Source organism: Pantherophis guttatus, chromosome 2 (assembly GCF_059756535.1).
Source record: "Pantherophis guttatus breed Tessera chromosome 2, ASM5975653v1, whole genome shotgun sequence".
In the NCBI taxonomy this organism is placed as follows: domain Eukaryota; kingdom Metazoa; phylum Chordata; class Lepidosauria; order Squamata; family Colubridae; genus Pantherophis; species Pantherophis guttatus.
This window is the reverse complement of record NC_142064.1, coordinates 263,405,657-263,431,766: the sequence shown is the minus strand read 5'-3', so window position 1 is coordinate 263,431,766 and position 26,110 is coordinate 263,405,657. Positions and strand designations below refer to the sequence as shown.

Here is a 26,110-nt window from a genome sequence, read left to right as displayed (position 1 = left end):
GTGATCCCCTTTTGCGACCTTTTGACAAGCAAAGTCAATGGGGAAGCCAGATTCACTTAAAACTGTGTTAGTATCTTAACAACTTCAGAGATTCACTTAACAACTGTGGCAAGAAATGTTGCAAAACGGGGCAAAACTCACTTAACAACTGTCTCACTTAGCAGCAGGAATTTGGGGCTCAGTTCGGATCGTAAATTGAGGACTACCTGTACAATTTTTCTATTTATAATATATAATCTCCTTAGGTGATGACAGCACCGTCCAGCATTGCGATAAAAAAAAATACTGTCAGCCAAATTATGCCACGTGGAAAGAGAAGACGAAAGTCATGGTCAAGAGGTGACCACAAATGTCGTCAGGACGCAGCAAGGCGGAGGCGAGAACAAGAATCGGATGAGGCTAGAGCAGCTCGACTCCAGGATCAGAGACTCAGGACAAAGAAAAAGAGGGAAAAAGAGACAGAGGAGGAGAGGCATGTGCGGCTTCAGAATGACAAGGAAAGGCAGAGAAGGAGGAGAAAGAAAGAGACAGAGGAGGAGAGGCATGTCCGCCTCCAGGATCAGAGAGAAAGAACCAAGAGAAGAAGGTTCAAAGAAACAGAGGAGGATAAGGCTGCCCGTCTCCAGAAAGACAGAGAAAGGCACAGAATGAGGAGGCAAGCAGAGAGAGAGAAGGAAAGGGAAGATCAACTTGAGAATATTTGGCAAAGAGAAATTAGTGCAAGAGTTGCAGAACAGGACGCCTGCCTTCGACAACAAAGCCTCCTCAGAGAAAGAACAAAGCAAAACGCACGACCCGTATGGTGTAATATTTCTTCCGAGGTTGGTGCGATGACCAAAATCTGGCCTCATTGTGGTGCCTGACTAACTACCTTTCTTTCAAAGGATGGCCCCAACGATGAGTCACAGGGCTGTCTGGTTTATTCTGTCACTATCAAATACATCCGTTTGCTGGAGTTTAATTTAATAGATTTGTCTGAAAATATTTGACCTTGGGTGTGTGAGAGTGCTGGGCAGCATTTTTCATCAGAGGATGATATACACGTAGACCTTGCTTACCAACTGCCTCATGCAATGACTCATAACTTTGTGACCAAAGCTTGCATCTATGGCCTTTCCACCATCCCTCAGTCACATCATTGCGATGATGATGATCAGTGGTGAAATCTAAAATTTGTTACTACCAGTTCTGTGGGTGTGGCTTGGGGGGGAGGTATTGTGACTGGGTGGGCGTGGCCAATTTATTTATTTTTTTACTTTTAAAACCATTTTTTCTACAACCTTTTCAGCAAAGAGGTTGTAAAAAAATGGTTTCAAAAGGCTCTGACGATCCCAGCTGAGTTGCCTGATTGGCAGAGGCTTTTTAAAAAACTCAGCTGGGATCGTCAGAGGCATTTAAAAGAAAAAAAGGGTTTTTTTTCTTTTAAATGCCTCTGACAATCCAAGCTGAGTTGCACAATCATCAGAGGCTTTTTTTTTTACTTTTAAAAACATTTTTTCGGCCGAAGAGGTTATAGAAAAAATGCTTTTAAAAGTAAAAAAAAAGGCTCTGATGATTGTGTGGCTCAGCTGGACATGGGGGGGGGGCGTGGCGTGGCAGGGATTTTTGCTACGGGTTCTCCGAACCACCTGCCTCCATCATTACCAGATCGGGCGATCCGGTCCGAACCAGGAGCATTTCACCCCTGATGATAATGATGATTACTTGATTTATAGGTCTCATCTAAGAAACTGGGCAGCTCAGTACAGGTAGAAACAATAACAAACAAGTTAAAAAGCAGTATGAAAACATGGAAACTGTCTATAATCAATTTTTTTTTAAAATCACATTCAGAAATATAATTCACTCTACAGTAGGTCAATATAGCCCCTTTAAGAGCTCCACACCATTGCCAGATCTAGACCTGATGGGAAGCCATGTCTTCAGGGCCTTCGAAAGGCCAAGGGAGACAATGGAAGATAACCACAAAAAGTTATGACTGGAAAAATAACTGGCTTTGCGACTTAATTCTCACATTTATGACCGTTGCAGCGTTCTGCGCTCACATAATGATCATTTGTCCTCTTACCAACCAGCTTGTGACATGCAGTCAATGGAGAAACTAGCAGTAAAATTGTAACTTGTGGGCATGTGATATTCTGTTTTAGCATCCATGCCACTTCAGTTAATGATTGAAGGGGAAATGACATAATTCTTAACATGGTCATGTGATTTTTCATTTAGTGCCTAGCAACATTTTTCAATCCCAATTGTGGTTGCTAAGCAAGGACTACTTGTATATCTATCTCTACAGAAAATAATTTGATTTAATAATTTAGATGCAACTGCCATCTAAATAAGAGTAGGGCGGAATGACCAGGCCCTAAACCAGGGGTGAAATCCAGCAGGTTCTGACAGGTTCTGGAGAACCGGTAGCAGAAATTTTGAGCAGTTTGGAAAACTGGCAAATACCACCTCTGGCTGGCCCCAGAGTGGGATGGGAATGGAGATTTTGCAATATCCTTCCCTCAGGAGTGGGGAGGGAATGGGGATTTTGCAGTATCCTTCCCCTGGAGTGGGGTGGGAATGGAGATTTTGTAGTATCCTTCCCCTGCCATGCCCACCAAGCCACGCCCACCAAGTCACGCCCACAGAACTGGTAGTAAAAAATTTTTGATTTCACCACTGCCCTAAACTGAATCACTAATCAAATAAAGAGTTTTTTATACCCCTTTGAAAGGTCAGAATTTCCCAGAGACAAGGGAGCTCATTCTAGGCTCAGAGGACCTTGTACGTAAAGGCCAAAACCCTGAACAAGAGTGGCTCTGAGGATTGTGAGGACACAGAAAAACCAAGAGACACCAGAAAGGGACTGGGAGGCCCAAAGAACCTGTGGCTTCAACTCTTAATTTATTATTCTATTCCAGTTATATTATGGAGCTACCAAAGCATCATCTAAGAATCTTAACAGCAGCAAATTGTCTTAATCGTAAGAAAAGAATATTTTGCAAATCTTAAAGATGAATGCTATAAATACAGAAAAAGGTCTTTTGATTCCTTTTATGTTGCATTATCGTTATTACTACTTGTTTTTCCTTTCTGTAGCTGCAGGGAGACGCAACTACGGAGGAACAGAAGGGTGTGGTGGTATGCAAAGAAAAAGAGGGAACTGACAACGGGAGAAGAGGTCCTTTCATTGTCCAAGTCAGGACCATCAGGGACTTTTTGACTGAGGATGGCCCATCGCACCTTAAGATGGAGTCAGAGGATGAAATACACCAGTGCTGGGACTCTCAAAGGCAGGAACTCTTGAAAAGAGCAGCAAGGTTTCCCGCAGCACCATCTCTTTTGGAAGAAGATGACAAAGATTTCCTGGCCTCCTTGGAGAGAGTCAAGGAGGATCTGCAGGAGAAGAGCTCTGGGAAGACCAGAGGGGAGGCTGTACCCCAAAGAGACCCGAACATCAGTGGGAAAGCTTGGATGGGTAGGGAAAAGCTGGATTTCTGCATGAAGGTGAAAGTGGAAGAGGAAGTTGATCTGGAGAGCCAGGGGGCCCTACACCTCAGGCAGTTCATCCTTCAGGATGCTGAGGAGGTATTCAGCCCCCAAAAGCTTTAAAAGGAGGAAAATGTGGGTGGGGGGTTGGGGAGAGATGGTAAGGAATTATTATAAAGATACTTTTTCATAATTGTCGTAACTGCGAATGGTTGCTAAATGCAAACTACAGTCACTGTTTCGCTGACCTTATTGCCAGCCCCAATTGTGGTCTATCTATACTCTTTCATTTCAAGTAGTAGTATAATATTACTCTGCCTAATTTTGTACTTATATAAAACAACAAATTCTCAGGTTAGGAAGGTGTTTGGAACTGGAATTTCTCTTTGTCCCCTTTGTTCAGTGCCATCGTAACTTTGAAAAATTGCTGAATGAGTGCTGTAATGTGAGGACAGCAATACTTGTAAACCAAATTTTCATACATTGAATTTCTATTCAATCTTTTTTTCCCCCTATTTACACTACTTGCAAATACTGTACCCAACCACACATGGTATTAAACCAAGGCTTTAAAATATTCCTATGTTACAAATTCTAAAAATGATATCCAAAGATTTAAAAAGTAATAATTTATTTAAATTTATTTTTAACAGAAAAATGCATTAGACTTAATGACATCTTTGCAATAGAATGTACAAAATGTTGTTAAAAATATCTACTTCAGGGAGGATAATAGAAATTTAGTCTGGAAGGCTGAAGTAAAGTTGCAAGCATAGTTGCAGTCATGTCAACTACCATGATATTCATCTACTAATCATTTCACTTAATGATATGATCCTTGAATAGAACGAGGATTGGTTATAATCCCAAAGGTCCTTTTTCAAGAGGCAGCTGGACTTTCTGGTTTTTCTTTGAAGACAGCCAAGCTTCTTGGATGAGAAGCAAAACGTCTTCAAAGAAAAACTAGAAAGTCCAGTTGCCTCTTGAAGAAAAAGGACATTTGGGACAACCATTTGGGCCAAAGGGTATAATTCTTTTAAATTTTTAAATTTTGTATTGGAAGTTTTTTACCTGGCTGTGCACCGCCCTGAGTCCACTAGGAGAAGGGTGGTATACAAATTTAAATAAATAAATAAATAAATAAATAAATAAATAAATAAATAAATAAATAAATAAATAAATAAATAACCATGGCCTGGATGACTGAGAATCTCCATAGACATTGGTTATAATCAGCAGACCAAAAAAGGCTTGTAGGAGGCAGCTGCGCAGGATTTGCTCCTAGTGATTATTAGAGCCAGGAAATGTTTGGTATTTTTAATAGAATTTTTATTAAAACTTTTAGATTAGAAGAAAAAATCTGATAGAAAGTGAGGAATAAAAAGGAAAAAGAAGTAAAAGAAAAAATGTGATAAATGAAACATTTTTGAAGAAAAATAGAAAGAAAAATGATATAAAGAAGTATCTTCTGATATTTTTCACAGCAGTCCACAATCATCCCCAGTGCACAACTGTGGTTCAGACCAGTGGTGAAATCCAAATTTTTTTACCACCAGTTCTTTGGGCATGGCTTGGTGGGCGTGGCAGGGGAAGGATACTGTAAAATTTCCATTGCCATCCCACTCTGGGGCCAGCCAGAGGTGGCATTTGTCGGTTCTCTGAACTACTCAAAATTTCCACTACTGGTTCTCCGAACTGCTCAAAATTTCCACTACCGGTTCTCCAGAACCTGTCAGAACCTGCTGGATTTCACCCCTGGTTCAGACCCTGACTTACTTTGTTCCATACTATTAAGACTGTCTATCCATTTTAAAACACGGAAGATTTTTTGGGTTCTATCTCGCCCAAATTGGTTTCAGCGTTATTCATCTTGGAGGGAATAGAAAGCATGCCTGGTGGGTGTTTTCTGCAGGACTTCTTTGAGTTGAATCAAATTTGCTTTTGCTTTTTCAGGCACCCCAAACCCTGGAGGATACGAAGCTAAAATCTCCCAAATTAGAGGAAGAGGCCTTTGAGATTGTGAAGGTGAAACTTCCCTGAAGATAAATCAAGAGAATGATGGGGAGGCCGACTCACTAGGTGAGGATTCAAAATCATTGCAAACATTCATGGAGTGTTTGAGCCAAGATAGTTCTCTCTTTTTGAAACCCAGGGAAGTGCCAGCATCTTGTGGGAAGATCTGAAGAAGCAGATGTTTGGAATATTCCAATGAAAAGAGTCAATAAATTATTTTTCTTATTTTCTGGGATTTTAAAGAAAGCCATAAATCCAACAGGAGCACACAGGTACTCAGGAAATAAAGCCAACAAATCTTTCCTGCCTGAAGAATGCGATCAAAACTAAAATGAAGTCAATTTTCAGTGTGGGGAAAAAGATCAAAATTAAGAGGAGCCGGAGATGGTGTGCAGCCATCAGTGTTCCAAAATACTCTACATGTCGATGTTAAAGCATAAGCTGAACAAATGCTTACACTTTTATAAAATTAATAGCCCTCCATTATGCAACAGGGGAGCATTCCCTCAAGAATATATATATATATAGCTGCTCAGAACATGGGATGTTTCAGTTGGAAAACAAACCTCATGAAGAAGATCCATAGAAGCACAGAAGTCATATAAAAGCCACAAAGGTTTCAATGCAAAATTTGATTAAACATAAGAAGTCCTGCACAGGAGAGAAGTTCTAAAAATGCACCGAATGTGGAAGAGCTTTTGTGGAAAAGGAGGTTCTGGTCAAACACCTGAGGATTCATATGGGAGAAAAGCCACATAAATGTTCCAGCAGCAGAAAATGTTTATTGGGCAGGATGCCCTCATCCAACACAACAGGATCCATACAGGAGAGAAGCTGTAATGAATCCTCAAGTTTGAGACAAGTTTCTGGATCAGCTGCCCCCTTAACTTCTTAAAAGGACAGACACAGGTGAGAAACAACAAGTGTTTGGAAAGCTTCAGTGGGGGAATGTTACTGGTGAAACATGAGAGGATCCACATGAGTGCAAAAATCTTACCAAGTGCTCCAAGTGTGGGCAAAGCTTTTGAACCAGTTTCTAGTTGAAAACACACAAAAGGACACACAGGTGAAAAGTTGCATCAGTGCTTACACTGCGGGCAGACTTTTAGTTAGAGGTCAAAACTCATGATCCATATGTGGGCCATACCAGAGAGATTCCATATCCTGAGGTGTTGGAAAAGCTTTGTGTCTAGCACACATCTTAGGAAGCATACTATACACCACCCAAGCTAGAAATCCCATAAGTGCTCAAGCTGTGGGAAAAGCATCAGTAAGAAATCCAACTTGGTGGTCCACGAGCGGATTCATACCAAAGAGAAACAACACGGCTGCTCCTTGTATAAAAAAGATTCTGTATTTCTTCCATGTTTCATAAACCCCTGAAAATCCACCCAGGAGGGACATCTTTAGAGGGCAGGATTGGTGTTCAGACCTAACACGCAGTCTTAGAGATTGTGGAAAATATCCAGGGATGATACTAGCACTGGAGTGAAACAGCAGGCGGCACAAAGGATGTTTGTTTGTTTTTTTAATTTGATTTATATGCCGCCCTTCTCCGGAGACTCAGGGCGACTTACAATGCGTTAAGCAATAGCCTTCATTCTTTTGTATATTTTATACAAAGTCAGCTTATTGCCCCCACAAACTGGGTCCTCAATTTACCTACCTTAGAAAGGATGGAAGGCTGAGTCAACCTTGAGCCTTGGAGAGATTCGAACCAGCAGAAATTGCAGGCAGCTGTGTTAATAACAGGGTGCATTAAACCACTGTACTATCAAGGCTCTTGCTGGTAGCTTTTTAAAATATTGACACATTACAGTGTTATAAAGAAGTACTTGTTTCACACTGGAATTCTTTGTTCAATCTCTCGGATCGCAGGCAGGTTAGAAATGACCTTTTTCTGAAATTTTGGTAGAGGTAGGCCTCGACTTATGACCACAACTGAGCCCAAAATTTATGTTGCTAAGTGAAACATTTGTTAAGTGAGTTTTCCCCCATTTTACGACCTTTCTTGTTAAGTGAATCATTACAGTGGTTCAGTTAGTAACATTGTTATTAAGTGAATCTGGCTTCCCCATTGACCTTTTCAGAAGGTCACAAAAGCGTGATCACCTGATCCTGGGACACTGCAACCGTCATAAATATGAACCAGTTGCCAAGCATCTGAATTTTAATCATATGACCAAGGGGACTCTGCAACGGTCATAAGTGTGAAAAATGGGCATAAATCACTTTTTTCAGGGCCATTATAACTGAACAGTCACTAAAGGAACAGTTGTAACTCGAGGACTAGTTGAGACGGACACGACTAAATAGATCAGGGGATCAATATCTATAAGAGATGTTACTCTGTGTAATATCAGGCACAACCTTCCTGAATACGTTTGTGGTGCATTCCTGAATATATTTGTCCTCTGTAGAGGATTTGGGAGAGGAACTGCAGCCTAACAGCAAAACTTATTCAGTAGGAAAACTTTGGGTGGCAAAAAGCGATTTTTTTTTTCTAAAAGTGCCCTCATAGGCATTTGAGCTCTGGTGATGTAGTAGTTAGCATGCAGTATTGCAGGCTAACTCTGTCCACAGTCTGGAGTTCATTCCTGACAGGCTCAGGGTTGACTCAGCCTTCCATCCTTCTGAGGTTGGTAAAATGACCCAGTTTCTCCATATTGGGAGAAATATGCTGACCTTGTAAACCGGTCAGAAAGTGCTGAAAAGTGCCATGGGGCGGTATATAAGTCTAATTGCTATTGCTATAGGCCCACACCCATTCCTCTCCATCACCATTTTATTGAGGCCTGCTCCTACTACACATTATCCGTCCTGTGATTAGATGAGATTGTATGGTTGTGACTTTTTTTGACTACACCCTGTTTTCCGTGAAAAAAGTTAGCAGTCCTAATATGCTTAAAAGTTTCTAAAATGAAACTAAGGTTTGTTCTAAGAGCAAAACTTGTTAAACTTGTAAAAATGTTGGAAACAGACCTATAACCACAATGTAGTGCTGGAAATATATTTTACTGTTTTGCTGCATTGAGTTTATAGGAAAAAGAATGTACATTGTAGAAATAAAATTATCGTTACTGCTGTTCAAGAAATGCACACTCTCATTCTCTTCCCCCCTCAGTTCCGTTCTTTTTTCTTCCTCAAACAATCCTCCAGATCCCTTATTAAGCCTCAATCTGCAAATGTTCACCAGATGCCTTGGTAGTACAGTGGTCTAAAGCACCCTGTTATTAAGACCAGCTGCCTGCAATTACTGCAGGTTTGAATCTCGCCAGGCTCAAGGTTGACTCAGCCTTCCATCCTTTCTAAGGTAGGTGAAATGAGGACCCAGATTGTGGGGGCAATAAGCTGACTTTGTATAAATATACAAAAGGATGAAGGCTATTGCTTAGCGCATTGTAAGCCGTCCTGAGTCTCCGGAGAAGGGTGGCATATAAATCAAATTTAAAAAAAAAAAAAAAGATGAAAGCTCAGGCGGATTTTGGCTGGATTGAGAAGCTAACCATTGGTTTAGAATTGGGATGAGAGACCACTGGGAAACCCTTTAGAAGAATCAAACCAGGGAAACCAGTAACCATTTACCTTCCTTTCTATTGTCAAGGAAGCAAGGTAGACTTATCTTGTAGTAAACAAACAAAAATTGACGGGTTTTTGTAAAAGTTGATCCATAAATAAGTAGGCTGGCCTATATGTAGGGGAAAGAGTGGCAGAATCTGGGGGCGGAGTTAAAAGAGGGAATCAACTTAGAATCACTATGTAGCCACAAGCAAACTAAGTGTCCAACCATCCTTGAATTCTGTTGACCCTTATGTAACTCCTAGCGTGTCCTAACCATTAGTTAAAAATACTCCTGTGCACAGGCACTAGCAATAAATCAGTTTAATTTGATTCATTTGACTTCCTGTGTCTTTCGCACCTGACACCTTCAGCAGCCAGGCATCTCTGGATATCAGCTGGTAGGGATGGATTTCTCATAACACACACTCATATCCCTCCAGAAACAAAAACTCCCACGCTTAACCTGTGCAAATGCAGCCTGGGCTTTGCTCAGTAAAGCCACGTGATCCTGTGCTTAGCAACCAGGAAAAGTGACATCATAACTGTCACGGTCATGTGAGTTTACTGCTTAGCGACTGTGATGCTTTAACAAACTGGTTTCCAGGCTCAAAAAATGGATTTTATATCCTTTTGAGAGGCTAGATTTCCTCAGAGACAAAAAGCTCATTCTGTGCTCACAGGACCTTGTTTGTTAAGGCCCCAAACCTGCAGGCTCCAGTTGTATTACTAGTTCAATTTTTATTCGGAAGCTATAAAAAATTGGAAGCCCTAGGTAGGTAAGCCGCTGCTTTCAGGTGAGGGAGAGACTGAGGGGATATGTGCCAGTGTAGGGGAGATGCCAGGTGGGCTGGGGACAGTGGTGAAATTAATTTTTTTACTACCGGTTCTGTGGGTGTGGCTTGGTGGGCATGGCAGGGGAAGGATATTGCAAAACCTTCATTCCCTCCCCACTCCTGAGGGAAGGATATTGCAAAATCTCCATTCCCATCCCACTCTGGGCCAGCCAGAGGTGGTATTTGCCGGTTCTCCGAACTACTAAAAATTTCCGCTACAGGTTCTCCAGAACCTGTGAGAACCTGCTGAATTTTACCCCTGGTTGGAGAGCATACAGGTGTACGAGCTTGGGTGCGAGGGTGCAAAGGAGGGCAGCAAAGGTCGGGGAAAATGTACAACAGTGTGGGGAAGTTGCATGTGAAATACCACCTGGATTGGGAAGGGTGCATGGGATTGTGAGTGGGTATAAGGATGCAAGGGAAGGTGGCAATGGTCAGGGAGGGTGCACGGGTATGCAAGTGGGTTTGTGAGATGAGTGAATCCAGAGAAGGGCAACGAAAATGGTGTAAGGTCTGAAGGACAAAACGTATCAGAAGAGATTGGAGGAACTGAATATGTATTGCCAGGAGGGAAAGAGGTGGCATGATTGAAACTTTTAAATTTATTTAAAGGTGTGAATAAGGTTCTAGACGGCTGTATTTGTAATATTAAGCAAAAATCAAGAACATGGGCATAAAAAAGGTGATTAAGGGGCTGAAGCAGTGGTGGATTGTCCCCGGTTTGGACTGGTTCGCAAGAACCGGTAGTAAAACCGGCGGGAGGCCCCACCCACCATCCCGGATGTCGTCATCAGCAATCTGCGCATGCGCAGAAGTTGCGAACCGGTAGTAAAGGTAAGTAGAACCCACCCCTGGACTGAAGGCTAAGCATACGAGGATCAGTTGCAGGAATTGGGCATGTCTAGTATAATAAAAAGAAGGACTAGGGGTGACATGACAGCAATATGCCAATACCTAAGGGGTTGCCGCAAAGAAGAGGGGGGTCCAGCTATTCTCCAAAGCACCTTGAAGGCAGGACAAGAAGCAATGGATGGATACTAATCAAGGAGAAAACCAAAGTAGAACTCGGGAGAATTTTCCTAACTGTGAGAATAATTAACCAGGGAAACAACTTACCTTCAGAAGTTATGGTTACTCCAAGACTGAAGGTTTTTAAGTAGAAACTGGACAGCCACTTGTAACGGTAAAATAGTACCGTTTGTTTGAAATGGTATAGGGCCGTGATGGCAAACCTATGGCACGCGTGGGCACGCGAGCATTACTCTAGCTCAGCTCCAGCATGCATGTCCATGCCGGCCAGCTGATTTTTGGGCCTTCCGGTCCCACCGGAAGTCGGGAAACGGGCTGTTTCCAACCTCCGAAGGGCCTCCAGGGGGATGGGGAAGGCTGTTTTTGCCCTCCCCAGGCTCAAATAAAGCCTTTGGAGCCTCGGGAGGGTGAAAAACGGGCCTACCGGGCCCACCATGCCAAAAGCGGCGGGAGTGGGGGGGATGTCACGCATGCATTGAATTATGGGTGTGGGCACGCGCATGCGTGACCCCCCTGTGCTCCCCCCACTTTTGGCACACGACGGCAAAAAGGTTAGTCATCACTGGTATAGGGTTTCCTGCTTGAGCAATGGGTTGGGTTAGAAGACTTCCAAGGTCCCTTCCAACTCTGTTATTCTGTTAATTCTGTTAACCTCAAACTGACAGGAGGGAAGTTCAAAAGTAATGTTCACATTACCTCACAGAAAAAGTAACGGAAGCTTGAAACCAATTTCCAGTGGAGGTAGTGGATCAATCATCAGTAACAGAGTTTAAATGTGCTTGGGATAAACACATGTCCATTATCAATAAAAAAATTTAAAAATAAAATAAAAAATAATTAAAATTAATTAATAAATTAATTATTGTAAAAAGAAAACAAAAATTCAGAAGGCAGAGTTGATGGACCACTAATTTTTTTTTGCCTGCCACCAGTTTTCTTGTGTTTCTATGTTTAATGGTTGGGATGATATGCAAGGATACGTGAATGATAGATAAGTAAATTTATTTACAGGTAGTCCTTGACTTACAACAGTTCATTTAGTGACCATTCAAAGGTACAACAGCACAGAAAAAAGTGACTTAATGACCATTTTTCACACTTAATATGTTGCAGCATCCTACTGTCACTTGGTCAAAAATTTGGATGCTTGGCAACTGATTCATATTTACGACTGTTGCAGTTTCCCGGAGGTCATGTGATCTCCTTTTGTGACCTTCCGACAAGCAAAGTCAATGTTGGAAGCCAAATTCACTTAACAATCGTGTTACTAACTTTACAACTGCAATGATTCACTTATCAACTGTGGCAAGAAAGGTCATAAAATGGGGCAAAATTCATTTTACAAATGTAAAGATAACAACATAAATTTTGGGCTCAATTATGGTTGTAAGTCGAGGACTATTTGTTTTCGTTTTTGTTTATTTCTACAGCCACCCATCTCAACAAATGACTGTTGTTCATATCTCTGAAAAGATGACCCAATGAATCTTGGCTTGTCTAGTATACTATTCAAACTCTCATTGAGATTATTGGTTGGTCTGTTTGTACTCCCAAGTTAGACCAATCAGTGCACCCAGAGGGGGTATTCAGCCGGTTCGGACCGATTCACCCGAACCGGTAGCGGAAATCGTGGGTGGGCCTGCCCACCCGCCCCGACTCTATGCCATCCTATTTAGGCATGTTTTTGAGGCCGGGTGCATGCGCAGAGGGCGTGCATGCCAGCAAATCGTATGCATGGAAGGCCGGGCTCGTGCGTGGACGCTTCCACATGCTCACATTTGTGAACCGGTAGGGAAAGTAAGTGAATAGCAACCATGAGTGCACCATGCGGTTCTGGTGTGCGTTCCACATATTTTTCAAGTGAAAAACCACCTCAAAATATTTTAATTCCATCGACCTGCTGTAATTTGTGCCCTTCTACTCTCTAGGAGCACTGTTTGGCTCAGGGCAAAAAAAAAACAAACAAAAAAACCCCCCAATTTAACCCTTATCTTGATGAATACCATCAAGCGTTTCTTTTATACTAGCGGAGGACAATTAGCCCCTGCAGCTGTAAAACTTTGTGGAGCCAAAACATTGGCCTCAAATTATGGGGAGGGACAAAAACTGAAGTCTATTTGAAAAAGGAGCCACAGGAAACAGTGTAAATAAAAATCCTGCAATAAATTCTAGCTGCACCCCAGTGGAGATCAAATGCCAAGTTAAGACTTGAAACAGGAATGCTTTCGATTCAATTTAGGGCCTGGAAGATGATGATAACTTCCCAGTTGGACTGACCCCTCCAGTTCTAACAGATATCTTTTTCTCACCCTAGAAATGGGCAATAGAACAATGGGTAGAGAAATTGATGGAGTTAGCAGACATGGCTAAATTAACTGCTTTAATTAAAGAAAAGAGTATATTTTGTATCTACTTGGTAACTGCTTCCAGATGTTGTGCTTTAGGAGAAAAAATACTTAAATTCTGACTTTGGGATTTACTGATTAGATACATTTGTTGTAATAGAAACAGCTAGTAAATACTAAGTATGTAAAAGTAAAAAAATTCAGGTTGTATTTTATTATTTTTATTCTACGTTGGAAGTTAGTGCTTTGTTTTCTTCTTCTTTCCCCTTACCCTCCTCTTTCCTTCCTTATTTTCCTTCCCCATTTCCCTATTATCGGTTGCTTTCATTTGTATGTTATAATATGGTAATTGCAATTAAAATTATATGTTTAAAAATTTAAAAAGTTGGAAGAGTATAAGCTGGCTTCATACAAGTTCTCTCTACTATTTCCAATATCATTAGGTTACAACCAAGCTAAGCAAATTGTTACTCAAAGAATAAGACATAAGGACTTCCAGATTGGAATTTACAGGCTCCCCTAACAGGTTAGAATTTAGATAAATGGAGACTTATTTGCTAAATATAACTTTCCTTAAAATGAGAATCACAATCTCTAAAGCTAAATTTAAATTCTTCCATCGGTATTTCTTTAAGGCAGGTATAGTAAAATCCTTGTAGCTTTTAGTATTTGCCCATGTGCTGATGAAGAAATTAAACCAGTTCACACATGTTATTACACTCTAAAATTTATAGAAACATTAAGTCAATCTACATTTTGCACCAATAGATAAATTCCCTGGGAGGCCAGATAAATATTATCCAAACCGTCTCCAAGATCTAAAATCACTTATTACGTGTGCTAAATTTTGTATTGCTGCAAAGGCATACTTGGTTAAAGACGTGATTACTTCTGTTTTAAATATTACTTTTCATTTCATATATCTTAACGAACACATTGTTACTGTCAGGTGCAATAAATCAGAAAGCAAGGTGGTTCAAATGACTATAAGTTTATGCATGCTGATGCAGTCTACGAAAATCTGAACTACTAAGGGTCAAAGCAAATTGGCAGTAGATAAAAGTTAACAGAATTCAATGTGAATTGGTTCTGTGTCACTTATTCTGCTGATTGTTAGTATATTATTGTATCTCAACTTGCAACAGAGCCCAACATTTATGTTGCTAAGTCAGAAATTTCTTAAGTGAGATTTGTGACTTTTATTGCCATATTTGTTAAGTGAATCACTGCAGTTATTAAATTAGTAACACGATTGTTAAGTGAATCTGGTTTCCCCATTGACTGTGCTTGTCAGAAGGTCGCAAAAGGTGACTCTGGGACACTGCAATCGTCATTAATGTGAGTCAGTTGTCAAGCATCGGAATGTAAATCACATGACCATGGGCATGCTACAACGGTCATAAGTGTGAAAAATGGTCATAAGTCTCTTTTTTCAGTGCTGTTGTAACTTCAAACGGTCACTAAGCGAACTGTCGCATGTCAAAGACTATCTTGTATTTGCTTCACTCTGGTTTTGTTCTTTTAAATTTTTTTAGTCAGTGATCAAATAAATATTATTGATTAATTTGATCAAATTGTGCATTATATCACTTCTTGTTTCCACTGCTCATTTGCCTGCCAGTGTCATTCTGTTTATCCGTTTAGATAAGTAAATGTTGATTTACAATTTAAGTTCATTTGCCACTACAATTATTTTCCTGTTTACGATTGATAGTCTTCGTAGATAATTACAGGACCATCCAACCTTGTGGTAAAAAAAATTGTCAGCCTCATTATGCCTCGTGGAAAGAAAGGACGAACGTCATGGACAAGAGATGACCACAAGCGCCGTCGGGATACGGCAAGGAGGAGGAGAGAACAAGAAACAGAGGAGGAAAGGGCTGCACGTCTCCAGAAAGACAGAGAAAGGCACAGAATAAGGAGGCAAGCAGAGAGAGAGAAGGAAAAGGAAGATCAACTTGAGAATATGTGGCATAGAACAATTAGTGCTAGAGTTGCTGAACACCGCAACGCCCACCTTCAACAACAAGACCTCAACAGAGAAAGAACAACACAGCAAAATGCACGACTGACACGACTTAATATTTCTGCTAAGGTTAGTGCGGTGGTCCAAGGAGGCTCTTAATGTGATGTCTGACTGCACTACCTTTCTCTCAAATGATGACACTATGGGTCACAGGATTGTGAAGTTCGTTCTATCAAATATAACAATTTGCTAGGCTTTTATTTAATATATTTGTTTGAAATATTCGACTCGGCTATGTGATCATCGGGCAGCATTTTCCGATGCTTTTCAGAGGCTGATATACAAGTAGGCCTTGGGGCTTGGAGGGCTTGGAGCAGCCACACCCATGGCTTCAATTGACCTCAGCTCCCCATTCATTCCTTCATTCCTTCATTCATTCCAGCACGGAATTATCTTTATTCTAAAGAGAGAATATTTTGCAAATCTTGAAGTACAGTTAGTCCTGTAGGAGACGACTACAGGCTGGGCTCGAGGGACGTGTCATCAGTTATGAGTCCCTGCGTGCCCGCAAGAGATCTAAGGCCAGCCGACCTTGAATGCCTTTCTTAATTCCCACTAATTTCTCTTGACCATTAGTAGCTCAGATTCTTGTAGAAAGCTTAAGCTTACAATAAATCTTTATTGCATTGTCTGAATTTCCCGATTTCTCCAGCACTTGGCAACTCCTCAAGTTACGACTGTTGTACCTCAGAACAGTAATAAATCAGGACACTCATGCGTCCGACCTGATTTCATGACCTTTTTGTGGTGATTAACTGAACCGATGGTATGCTGTGGGCCAGTTTTGCCAAAAAAACCAGCAGATAATGCTGGTTTTCAGCAATCTCTCATAAAACATGTAAATGTGGCCCATTTGCCAAGCACCTGAGGTAAAATTATATGAACATGCAGTGGATGGCCATTGGAACTTTGAATCCATATCATAAATACCTCCAAGGAGCTCCATTGTAACTTTGGATGTTAATTGAGGGACTGATCATAAGTGAAGAACTACCTATGATGAATATTAGAGATGCAGAAGAGATATTTTTCCACATTGTGTGGTCCTCATTACTATTTTCTTCTTCCTTTTCTTTTTCCCTCTTGGAATTGCAGGGAGGAGCAACTATGGTGGAAGAGAAGCTTGTGGTTCCCAAAGAAGAAGAGGGAAGTGAGAATTGTTGGCAAGAACCTCTCATTGTCCAAGTCTGGACTATCAGGGACTATTTGACCAATCCATCCCATGTTAAGCTGGAGTCGGAGGAAGAAATGCACCAATATTCGAACTCTCAATGGCAGGAATTCCTGAAAAATGTGGCAGCAGCTCGTCCATTGGAGGAAGATGCCAAGGACTTCCAGTTCCCCTTGGGGAGAGTCAAAGAGGAACCTCAGAAGGACAGCTCTGAGGAGGCCAGAAGGAAGGCTGTGCTCCAATGTGATCCAAACATCAGTGGGAAAGCCTGGACGGGCAGGGAAAAGCTGGATTACTGTGTGAAGGTGAAGATGGAAGAGCCTCTGGAGATGGTTGATCTCGAGAGCCAATGACTCTAGTACCTTGGGCAGTTTGGCCTTAAGGATGCTGAGGAGCATCAGGAGGTATCCACCAACCCTCAAAGGCTGAAAAAGGGAGGAAACTGTATTTTTGTGAAGGGTAGAATATGAGGGTGTTGCAAAAAGCCACAAAAATTACTAGCCTGTGAAAAGTGTTACAAGTAGCGGTCACTAGTTACTGGCCACACCATTGGCAAGAGTCATAATTTGTGTTCCAGTTTTGGTCCCTCTGAAAAGTATTTCAATTAACATAATACAGGTAGTCCTCAACTTACGACCACAATTGAGCCCAAAATGTATGTTAAGCTAAGTGAGAAGTTTGTTAAGTGAGTTTTCCCTCATTTTATGATTTTTCTTACCATGTTTGTTAAGTGAATCACTGCAGTTAAAATTAGTAACATGGTTGTTAAGTGAATCTGGCTTCCCCACTGACTCTGCTTGTCAGAAGGCTGCAAAGGGGGATTACATGACCCCCAGATACTGCCACTGTCATAAATATGAACCAGTTGCCAAGTATTTGAATGTAAACCATGTGACTATGGAGATGTTGCAGCGGTCATAAATGTGAAAAATGGTCATAAGTCACATTTTTCAGTGCCATTGTAACTTTGAATGGTCTCTAAACAAACTGGTCTAAATCAGGAACTACTTGTAGTCTCACAATATAAGATGCTGGGATTCTCTCAAGGAAATTGTGAGGGAGTTGTCTGTGGTGATCAGACAGCTGCCCAAAGGAGAATATTTAGAAAGGTAGAGTAGAATGTTAAAATTTTCAGATATTCTGTTTAGGTTAGTATTGTCTGATGAAGGAAAAATGAATAAAGAAGGCAATCCTGGCCTTATATAAATATAAGAATATAAAATATTTTGAGTGAGGTAGAGAGGTCTATTTGTCAATTGCTTCAATAAAGGCATGGCTGCAGAAGTTTTTGTAGAAGCAAAGCTTCCCTCTTCTTTTTATTTATTTATGTCCCAACAACTCAGGGGAATAAACACACACAATAATCCGTCCTCTTTCTATTTTCTCCAGAACAACAGCCCAGTACAGGTAGTCCTCGATTTACAACCATAATTGAACCCAAATTTTATGTTGTTAAGTGAGAAATTTGTTAAGTAAGGTTTGCCCCATTTTACAACATTTCTTGCCACAGTTGTTAAGTGAATCACTGCAGTTGATTAGTTAGTAACCCGGTTAAGTGAATCTGGCTTCCCCATTGACTTGGCTTGTCAGAAGGTCGCAAAAGGGGATCACATGACCCTCGGACGCTGCAACCGTCATAAGTATGAACCAGTAGCCAAGCATCTGGATTTTGATCACAATGATCATGGGGATGCTGCAAAAGTAACTGTGAAAACGGTCATAGGTCATTTTTTTCAATGCCGTTGTAACTTTGAGTGGTCACTAAATGAACTGTTGTAAGTTGAGGACTACCTATATGGTGGGGTAGGGTGAGAGAGGGAGTGACAGGCCCAAAGTTACCCAGCTGACTGTCCTGACTAAGGTGGACTAGAACTGACTGTCTCCTGGATACCTGACTCGTGCCTTCATCACTAGACCAAACTTACTTTCTCCATACATTAAGTCAGGGGTGGGCAACTATGGCCCTTTTATGACTTGTGGACTTCAACTCTCAGAATTCTTGAGCCAGCCATGTTAGCTCAGGAATTCTGGGAATTGAAGTCCACAAGTCATAAAAGGGCCATAGTTGCCCACCTCTGCATTAAGTCATTTTATCCATTTTTAAATATTTCAGATAAGTGAAAACGGGGAGACCATTTATAACTATAACCTGAGATACTTCAGTTGTAATGATATTATCCCCCAATCTCCTTTTCTAACTAGCTTCTCTGGTGAAGTAGGGAAGTGTCTTTTGGTCCCATCTTCCCCAACTAGTTTGACCCTTACTTATCTGGGAGGGATCGTCAGAGGCTTTAAAAAAAACAAAAAAAGAAATCCTCTGCCGATCAGGCAAGTCAGCTGGGATTGTCAGAGGCTTTAAAAGCATTTTTTTTACAACCTCTTCAGCTGAAGAGGTTGTAGAAAAAATGGTTTTAAAAGTAAAAGTAAAAAAAAAAAAAGCTGGCCACGCCCACTCAGTCATATTACCCCCACCACCAAGCCACGCCCACAGAACTGGTAGTAACAAATTTTACATTTCACCACTGTGGCAGCCCCTCAAATACTGGAATACTGCTATCATGTCCCCCCTAGTCCTTCTTTTCTCTAGACTAGCCAAAACCAAATCCTACAACCGTTGTTCATATGTTTTAGTCTCCAGGCCTTTAATCAACTTAGTTGCTCAACATCTGGATGCAGTATTCCAGAAGTGGTCTTACTGAGGCTTTATAAAGCGGCACTAATACTTCAAGTGATTTTGATTCTATGCCTCTGTTTATACAACCAAGGATTGTATTAGCTTTTTTGGTTGCTGCCGCACACTACTGGCTCGTATTTCAGTGATCATCCACTAGGACTCCAAGGTCCCTCTCACATTTACTGTTTTGAGCCAGATTTATCCTAATCTGTATTTAGATTTTTCCTGCCCAGGTCTAAAACCTTGCTTTTTTCCATTTTAAATTTCATTTGGTTGGATAGGGCTTATTTTTCAAGTCTGTCAATATCTTTTTGAATCCTGAGTTTGTCTTCTGGAGTGTTGGCTATTCCTGCCAGCTTAGTGTCATCTTCAAATTTGCTGAGTTCCCCTTCTATTCCATCATCTAAGGCATTTATGAAGATATTGAAGAGTACTGGGCCTAAGACAGAATCTTGTGTTACCCCACTGCTTACTTCCCTCCATGTAGATGTAGTACCATTAAGGACTACTTGTTGAGTATGGTTTCTCAGCCAGTTACAAATCCATCTGGTGGCGATGCTGCCTATCCCATCTTTTTCTATCTTACCAAGGTTGTCTACTTTGTCAAACATGGACCACATCAAAGCAACTTTGGACAGCGCTAAAATGGTAAAAACCAAAAACAGGTAAAAACCAAGATTGCTGTTGTTAGTTGCGAAGTCGTGTCCGACCCATCGTGACCCCATGGACAATGTTCCTCCAGGCCTTCCTGTCCTCTACCATCCTCTGGAGTCCATTTAAACTCATGCCTACTGCTTCAGTGACTCCATCCAGCCACCTCATTCTCTGCCGTCCCCTTCTTCTTTTGCCCTCAATCTTTCCCAGCATTAGGCTCTTCTCCAGTGAGTCCTTCCTTCTCATTAGCTGGCCAAAGAATTTGAGTTTCATCTTCAGGATCTGGCCTTCTAAAGAGCAAGTCAGGGTTGATCTCCTCTAGGACTGACTGGTTTGATCGCCTTGCAGTCCAAGGGACTCATAGGAGTCTTCTCAAGCACCATAGTTCAAAGGCCTCAATTCTCAGCCTCAACCAAGATACAGACATACAAAAACTATCCATAGTCAATTAAAAATAAAATCACATTCAGCAACATAATCCTCAATACAGCCCCTGTAAGATCTCCCCACCATTGCTAGATTCCCAGGCAGGGTGACAAAGCTGGGGATTCAGCACCTTCATAATGGTCAAAAAAGTCAGGGCCAATTGAAGGGGGGTGGGGGAAATAATACCTTGGGCAGGGGCCATTCAAAATTGTAACAGTGGGGGGGGGGAACAGCTTGTGGTAAATGCTTGCATTTATGACTGTCACAGCACCCCACAGTCACGTCATTGTCCCCAAACCAGAAAAAAAAAAGCCTGTGGTAAATGCTTGAATTTATGACCGTCACAGCACCCTACAGTCATCTAATTGTCCCCAATATGGCCATTGGAGAAGGTGGCAATAAAAGTGTGACAATTATGTGATTTTCCTCTTTGCAACCAAGGGGAAGTGAAGTCCTAACTCTGTCACAGTTTTGTGATTTTTCTGCCTAGCGCATACTGGCCCAGTTTCTGATTATTATTTTTTTAAGGACATGGTCTGAACAGGAAAAACAAAACAAAATGCACGAATTACAAGGTGTACTGTGATTTTTCTCCTGAGATTGGTGCAATGGCCAAAATATACTCTCACTGTCATGCCTGACGGTACTGCCTTTCTCTCAAAGGGCGACCCAGTGGGTCACAGAGTTATCTGGTTTATTCTATCTTGGCAAAATATGTCAATTTGCTAGTGTTTTATTTAATAGATATGTTTGAAATTTTTAACTCTGGCTAGGACTACCCTTATACAGGTAGTCTTTGACTAACAACGGTTCATTTATTGACCATTTAAAGTTACAATGGCACTGAAAAAAGTGACTTACGACCGTTTTTTTTAAAAATTTGATTTATATGCCGCCCTTCTCCAGAGACTCAGGGCGGCTTACAATGCATTAAGCAATAGCCTTCATACTTTTGTATATTTATACAAAGTCAGCTTATAAAACTGTGGAAGTCAGTTTTTCCACAGTTACAACCATTGCAGGCATCCTCATGCTCACAATTCAGATGCTTGACAGCTGGTTCATATTTATGACCGTTGCTGTGCCCTGGGGTCAGGTGATCAGCTTTTGCGACCTTCTGAGAAGCGAAGTCGATGAGGAATCCAGATTCACTTAACAACCGTGTTACTAACTTAACAAATGCAATGAGTCACTTAACAACCATGGCAAGAAAGGTCGTAAAATGGGGCAAATTCACTTAACAAATGTCTCCAGAAGTGGTATTCAGCAGGTTCTGACCAGTTCTGGAGAACCAGTAGCGTAAATTTTGAGTAGTTTGGAAAACCGGTAAATACCACCTCTGACTGGCCCCGCCCCCATCTATTCTCTGCCTCCCGAGTCCCAGCTGATCGGGAAGAAATGGGGATTTTGCAGTAACCTTCTCCTGGAGTGGGGTGGGAATGGAGATTTTACAGTATCCTTCCCCTGCCACGCCCAAGCCATGCCTACCAAGCCATGCCACGCCCACCAAGCCACACCCACCAAACTGGTAGTAAAAAAATTTGAATCCCACCGTTTATCAAACATAAATTTTGGGCTCAATTGTGGCTGTCACTCGAGGACTACCCATACAATCTTTCTATCTTATTATCATTCCCTGTACGAAATAGGGTCTTCACTTGAAACTGTCAGCTAAGCAGAGGAATGACCAGGCCCTGAATCACCAATGGAAGAAAGAGATTTTTATGACCTTATGAGAGGTCAGATTTCTCGAGGGACAAAAGGAGCACATTCCAGGTTCACAGCACTTTGTACATTAAAGGCCCCAAACTTGAGCAGAGCCCAACCTTGAGCAAGGGGGTGGGGGTGGGGGAAGCCTCCAGGATTGTGGGGAGAGAGAAAGGCCGAGGGACACTGGAAGGACACTGGGAGAATTAAAGCACTAGCATTCATGGCTTTAACTGAGTTAAGGCTCCCCGTATTTATTCAGATATACATACATCATCATTAAGTGTTGTACCTTATGATTCTTGATGAATGTATCTTTTCTTTTATGTACACTGAGAGTGTATGCACCAAGACAAATTCCTTGTGTGTCCAGTCACATTTGGCCAATAAAGAATTCTATTCTATTCTATTCTATTCTATTCTATTCTATTCTATTCTATTCTATTCTATTCTATTCTATTCTATTCTATTCTATTCTATTCTATTCTATTCTATTCTATTCTATTCTATTCTATTCTACATACCTGCAGGGAACTAACACCTATTCAAGGTGTTGGTTATTACCTTTAAAGCCCTACATGGCTCAGGGCCAGGGTATCTTCGAGACCGCCTTCTACCGCATAACTCCCAACGACCGGTAAGATCCCACAGAGTTGGTCTCCACCGGGTCCCGTCAGCTAAACAATGTCAGCTGGCGGGCCCGCAGGGGAGGGCCTTCTCTGTGACTGCCCCAGCTCTCTGAAACCAGTTACCTCCTGAGGTCCGGACCATCCCCACCCTATTAGCCTTCCGAAAAGCGGTGAAGACCTGGCTTTTCCAGCAGGTCTGGGGCCGTTGATCTTGCTCTTGCGATCAGGCGAGATCCAGCCATGAATGGTGTGAATGAGTTTTAATGTTTTTAATTTTTAAATGTTTTTTATAATGATTTTAAATGCATTGTGAGCTGCCCTGAGTCTTTGGAGAGGGGCGGTATACAAATTGAATAAATAAATAAATAAATAAATAAATAAATAAATAAATAAATAAATAAATAAATAAATAAATAAATAAATAAATAAATATCTTTATTCAGTGGTGGGATTCAAGTAATTTAACAACCGGTTCTCTGCCCTAATGATTTCTTCCAACAATCAGTTTGCCAAACTGCTCAGAAAGTTAACAACCGGTTCTCCCAAAGTGGTGAGAACTGGCTGAATCCCATCACTGTTTTTATTCCAAGACAATATCTTGCAAAGAGACTTTGCAAAGAATGAATACTAGAAATTCAGAAGGGAGTCTTTCTATTCCTTCCATATTGTGTGGCCCCATTAATTCTTTCTTTTTCTTTCTGGAATTGCAGGGAGGATCAACTTTGTTACACTTTTCTGGGAGGAGGCTCTGTGGTATCTGAAGCAGAATATCCAGATTCAGTCACAGTTTTGTTCCATACACCAGCTTCCTCTTTCTGCTATGCATTCAAGATGGACAGTGATTAATATTTATACATATATGTTAGGATATAGGTGCATACATACATATGTATAGAGTATGTCTATATGTACGTTGTATACACTTTTGACAGCAGGCAACAGAATTTCATTTTTAATGTGGGCCAGTGTGCCCACATGGAAAAAAATGACAATAAAGGTCATCTTATATCTTATCTAGGACTAGGGGAGACATGATAGCAGTGTTCTAGTATTTGAGGGGCTGCCACAGAGAGGAAGGGGTCAAGCTATTTTCCAAGGCACTTGAAGGCCAGACTAGGAATAATGGACAGAAACTGATCAAGGAGAGATTCAACTTAGAAATAAGGAGAAATTTTATGACAGCGAGAACAATCAACCAATGGAACAGCTTGCCTTTGGAAGTTGTGGGAGCTTCATCACTGGAGGCTTTCAAAAAGAGATTGGACTGCCATTTATCAGAAATGGAGTAGGGTCTCCTGCTTGGGCAGGGGGTTAGACTAGATGACCTACAAGGTCCCTTCCAACTCTGCTAATCTGTTAACCTCTTCTCTTCTCTTCTCTTCTCTTCTCTTCTCTTCTCTTCTCTTCTCTTCTCTTCTTCTCTTTTGTCTTGTCTTGTCTTGTCTTGTCATCTCTTATCTTTTATCTTCTCTTATTTTTGGAGGAAGAGAAATTTCTGGTAATCAAAAAAAAAAAAAAAAGAAGAAGGAACTGAGAATGAGGAAAGAAACCTCCTCATTGAAGTCAGAACCATCAGGGACTATTTTCCTGGAGATGGTCCATCCCACATTAAAATGGAGTCATGGAGAAAATCCATCAACCTGAAAAGGGTGGCAGGGCTTCCTGCTGCACTGCCTCTACTGGAGGACAATGCCAAAGGTTTCTAGGTCTCCTAGGGGAGAAGGCAAGGAGGAATTACAAGAGGAGAGTTCTAGAGAGGCCAGAGGGAAATCCGTGCTCCAAAGAAATCCAAACATCAGTGGAAAAGTTTTGACGGGCAGGGAAACGCTGGATTTCTGCATGAAAGTGAAAATGGAAATAGACTCTAGAGCAGTGGTGGGATTCAAATAATTTAACAACCAGTTCTCTGCCCTAATGATCTCTTCCAACAACCAGTTCACCAAACTGTTCAGAAAGTTAACAACCTGTTCTCCCGAACTGGTGCGAACTGGCTGAATCCCAACACTGCTCTAGAGGAAGTTGATGCCATGGCTGCCATTTTGCCAGCTTCCCAATGCATCTTGCCAGCCTGACATCTGTAACGGGGGGGGGGAGGGAGGAGCTAAGCCGTGCCAACTGAAAGTGAGTGCACCAATCTAAGCCAACAAAAGAATATGAAGAAGGAGTAGGCGTGAACCCGAGGTCGGTTAACCAAACAACCGAGAGACTGCTAATTGGACAGTGACTGATAAAGTGGGGATGGCCATGGGGAAAAAAAAGTTAAGATTCTGTTAAGTTAAGATGCCAGATTCTATTTTGCTACTTCTGTAACTATTTTAACTTGCAGTAAAGTATAGTTTTGGAAAGAAATAGCGCAGGAATCTTGCTTTAGTAAGATAAGTGGGACAGATGACAATTATCTGGAGAGCCAGCCAAGGGCTTTTGCATCTCAGGCAATTCGACTCCGAGGATGTCGAGAAGCACCAGGAGGTATCCAGCCCCACAACTGAAAAAGGAGGAAAGGAGGTGGGAGACAACATGAAGGCATTGGAAAAAGCCACAAACATTATGGTACTAGCCTGTGAAAAGTGTTGCAACTAACTGTAACTAGTTGCTAACCAGCTGTACAGTTGCAGGAATCAGTCCCTGTGAAAAATATACCGTATAGATACTAGGATTTTTTTTTTGTATTTGTATTTATATATATATATTATGTTTGTATTATTTGTATTCAAAATAAAAAAAAATATTTTTTAAAAAAAGATACTAAGGTTCTCGTAATTACTAAAACCTGGAGATTGTGAAGAATTCTACTCTATTTGTTTATAAGGTAATCAGACAGCGGCCTAAAGGAGGATATTTAGAAAGGCACTTAACAACCATGTTACTCATTCAACAACTGCACTCACTTAACAACCATGTCAAGAAAGGTCGTAAAATGGGGCAAACCTCACTTAACAATTGTCTCACTTAGCAACATACATTTTGGACTGAATAGTGGTCGTAAGCTGAAGACTACCTGTACATTGTGGTAAACCCTGAAAAGTGAATTTGACAATTTCTTGGAGTATAGGTAGTCCTCGATTTACAACAGTTCATTTATGCTTAACGCATTGTAAGCTGCCCTGAGTCTCCGGAGAAGAGCGGCATATAAATCAAATTAAAAAACAAAAAAACAAAAAAACCCTAGTTCATTTAGTAACTGAAGTTACTGAAAAAAGTGACTTATGACCATTTTTTACACTAATGATAATGGCAGCATCCCCATGATCACGTGATTTACATTTGGATGCTTGACAACTGGTTTATATTTATGACAGTTGCAGTGTCCCAGGGTCATGTGATCCTCTTTTGTGACCTTCTGACAAGCAAAGAGAATGGGAAAGCCAGTTTCACTTAACAACCGTGTTACTCATTTAACAACTTCAGTGATTCACTTAACAAACAGGGCAAGAAAAGTCATAAAATGGGGCAAAGCTCACTTCACAAATTTCTCACTTAACAACATAAATGTTGGCCTCAATTGTGGTCGTATGTGGAGGACTACCTGTAGTCTGCCCTCAAGGAAAAAGCATCCACAAAAGAGACC

The 26,110-nt window shown here is 41.2% G+C and overlaps 2 protein-coding genes across 8 annotated transcripts; both read left to right on the top strand.

The window, feature by feature from the left end:
* Window positions 1–251: 251 nt before the first annotated feature.
* On the top strand, window positions 252–8,683 carry LOC132710802 (uncharacterized). 5 transcript variants are annotated; one of them, XR_015731712.1, is made up of 4 exons: window positions 252–821; window positions 3,085–3,573; window positions 5,428–6,396; window positions 8,647–8,683. XR_015731712.1 is itself a non-coding variant. In XM_087884094.1 (4 exons), the coding sequence occupies exons 1-3, from the start codon at window positions 300–302 to the stop codon at window positions 5,512–5,514; spliced, it is 1,098 nt and encodes a 365-aa protein (XP_087740220.1). In that variant the 5' UTR covers window positions 268–299; the 3' UTR covers window positions 5,515–5,553; window positions 5,982–8,582. The 5 variants fall into 5 exon arrangements, 3 of the variants coding, with proteins under 3 accessions (XP_087740221.1, XP_087740219.1, XP_087740220.1); XR_015731713.1 differs by lacking the exon at window positions 8,647–8,683 and having other exon boundaries at window positions 268–821; window positions 3,085–3,463; window positions 5,428–5,553; window positions 5,982–8,582; XM_087884094.1 differs by lacking the exon at window positions 8,647–8,683 and having other exon boundaries at window positions 268–821; window positions 5,428–5,553; window positions 5,982–8,582.
* An 826-nt stretch (window positions 8,684–9,509) lies between these two features.
* LOC117663194 (uncharacterized) lies at window positions 9,510–25,159 on the top strand. Of its 3 annotated transcripts, XR_004590647.3 has the most exons (5): window positions 9,510–9,824; window positions 13,699–13,781; window positions 14,970–15,350; window positions 16,377–16,856; window positions 23,253–25,159. XR_004590647.3 is itself a non-coding variant. In XM_087884115.1 (4 exons), exons 3-4 carry the CDS (start codon window positions 15,030–15,032, stop codon window positions 16,803–16,805), a joined length of 750 nt encoding a protein of 249 aa, XP_087740241.1. In that variant the 5' UTR covers window positions 9,510–9,824; window positions 13,699–13,781; window positions 14,970–15,029; the 3' UTR covers window positions 16,806–22,147. The 3 variants fall into 3 exon arrangements, 1 of the variants encoding a protein (XP_087740241.1); XM_087884115.1 differs by lacking the exon at window positions 23,253–25,159 and having other exon boundaries at window positions 16,377–22,147; XR_015731717.1 differs by lacking the exons at window positions 9,510–9,824; window positions 13,699–13,781 and having other exon boundaries at window positions 14,896–15,350.
* Window positions 25,160–26,110: the final 951 nt, after the last annotated feature.

Coding starts and splice junctions, on each gene's coding strand:
- LOC132710802 (XM_087884093.1), top strand. CDS start 300: ATGCCACGTGGAAAGAGAAGACGAAAGTCATGGTCAAGAGGTGACCAC. Junction 822..3,084: donor GGTGTAATATTTCTTCCGAG/GTTGGTGCGATG, acceptor TCCTTTCTGTAG/CTGCAGGGAGACGCAACTAC. Junction 3,574..5,427: donor TCCTTCAGGATGCTGAGGAG/GTATTCAGCCCC, acceptor TTGCTTTTTCAG/GCACCCCAAACCCTGGAGGA.
- LOC117663194 (XM_087884115.1), top strand. CDS start 15,030: ATGCCTCGTGGAAAGAAAGGACGAACGTCATGGACAAGAGATGACCAC. Junction 15,351..16,376: donor GACTTAATATTTCTGCTAAG/GTTAGTGCGGTG, acceptor TTGGAATTGCAG/GGAGGAGCAACTATGGTGGA.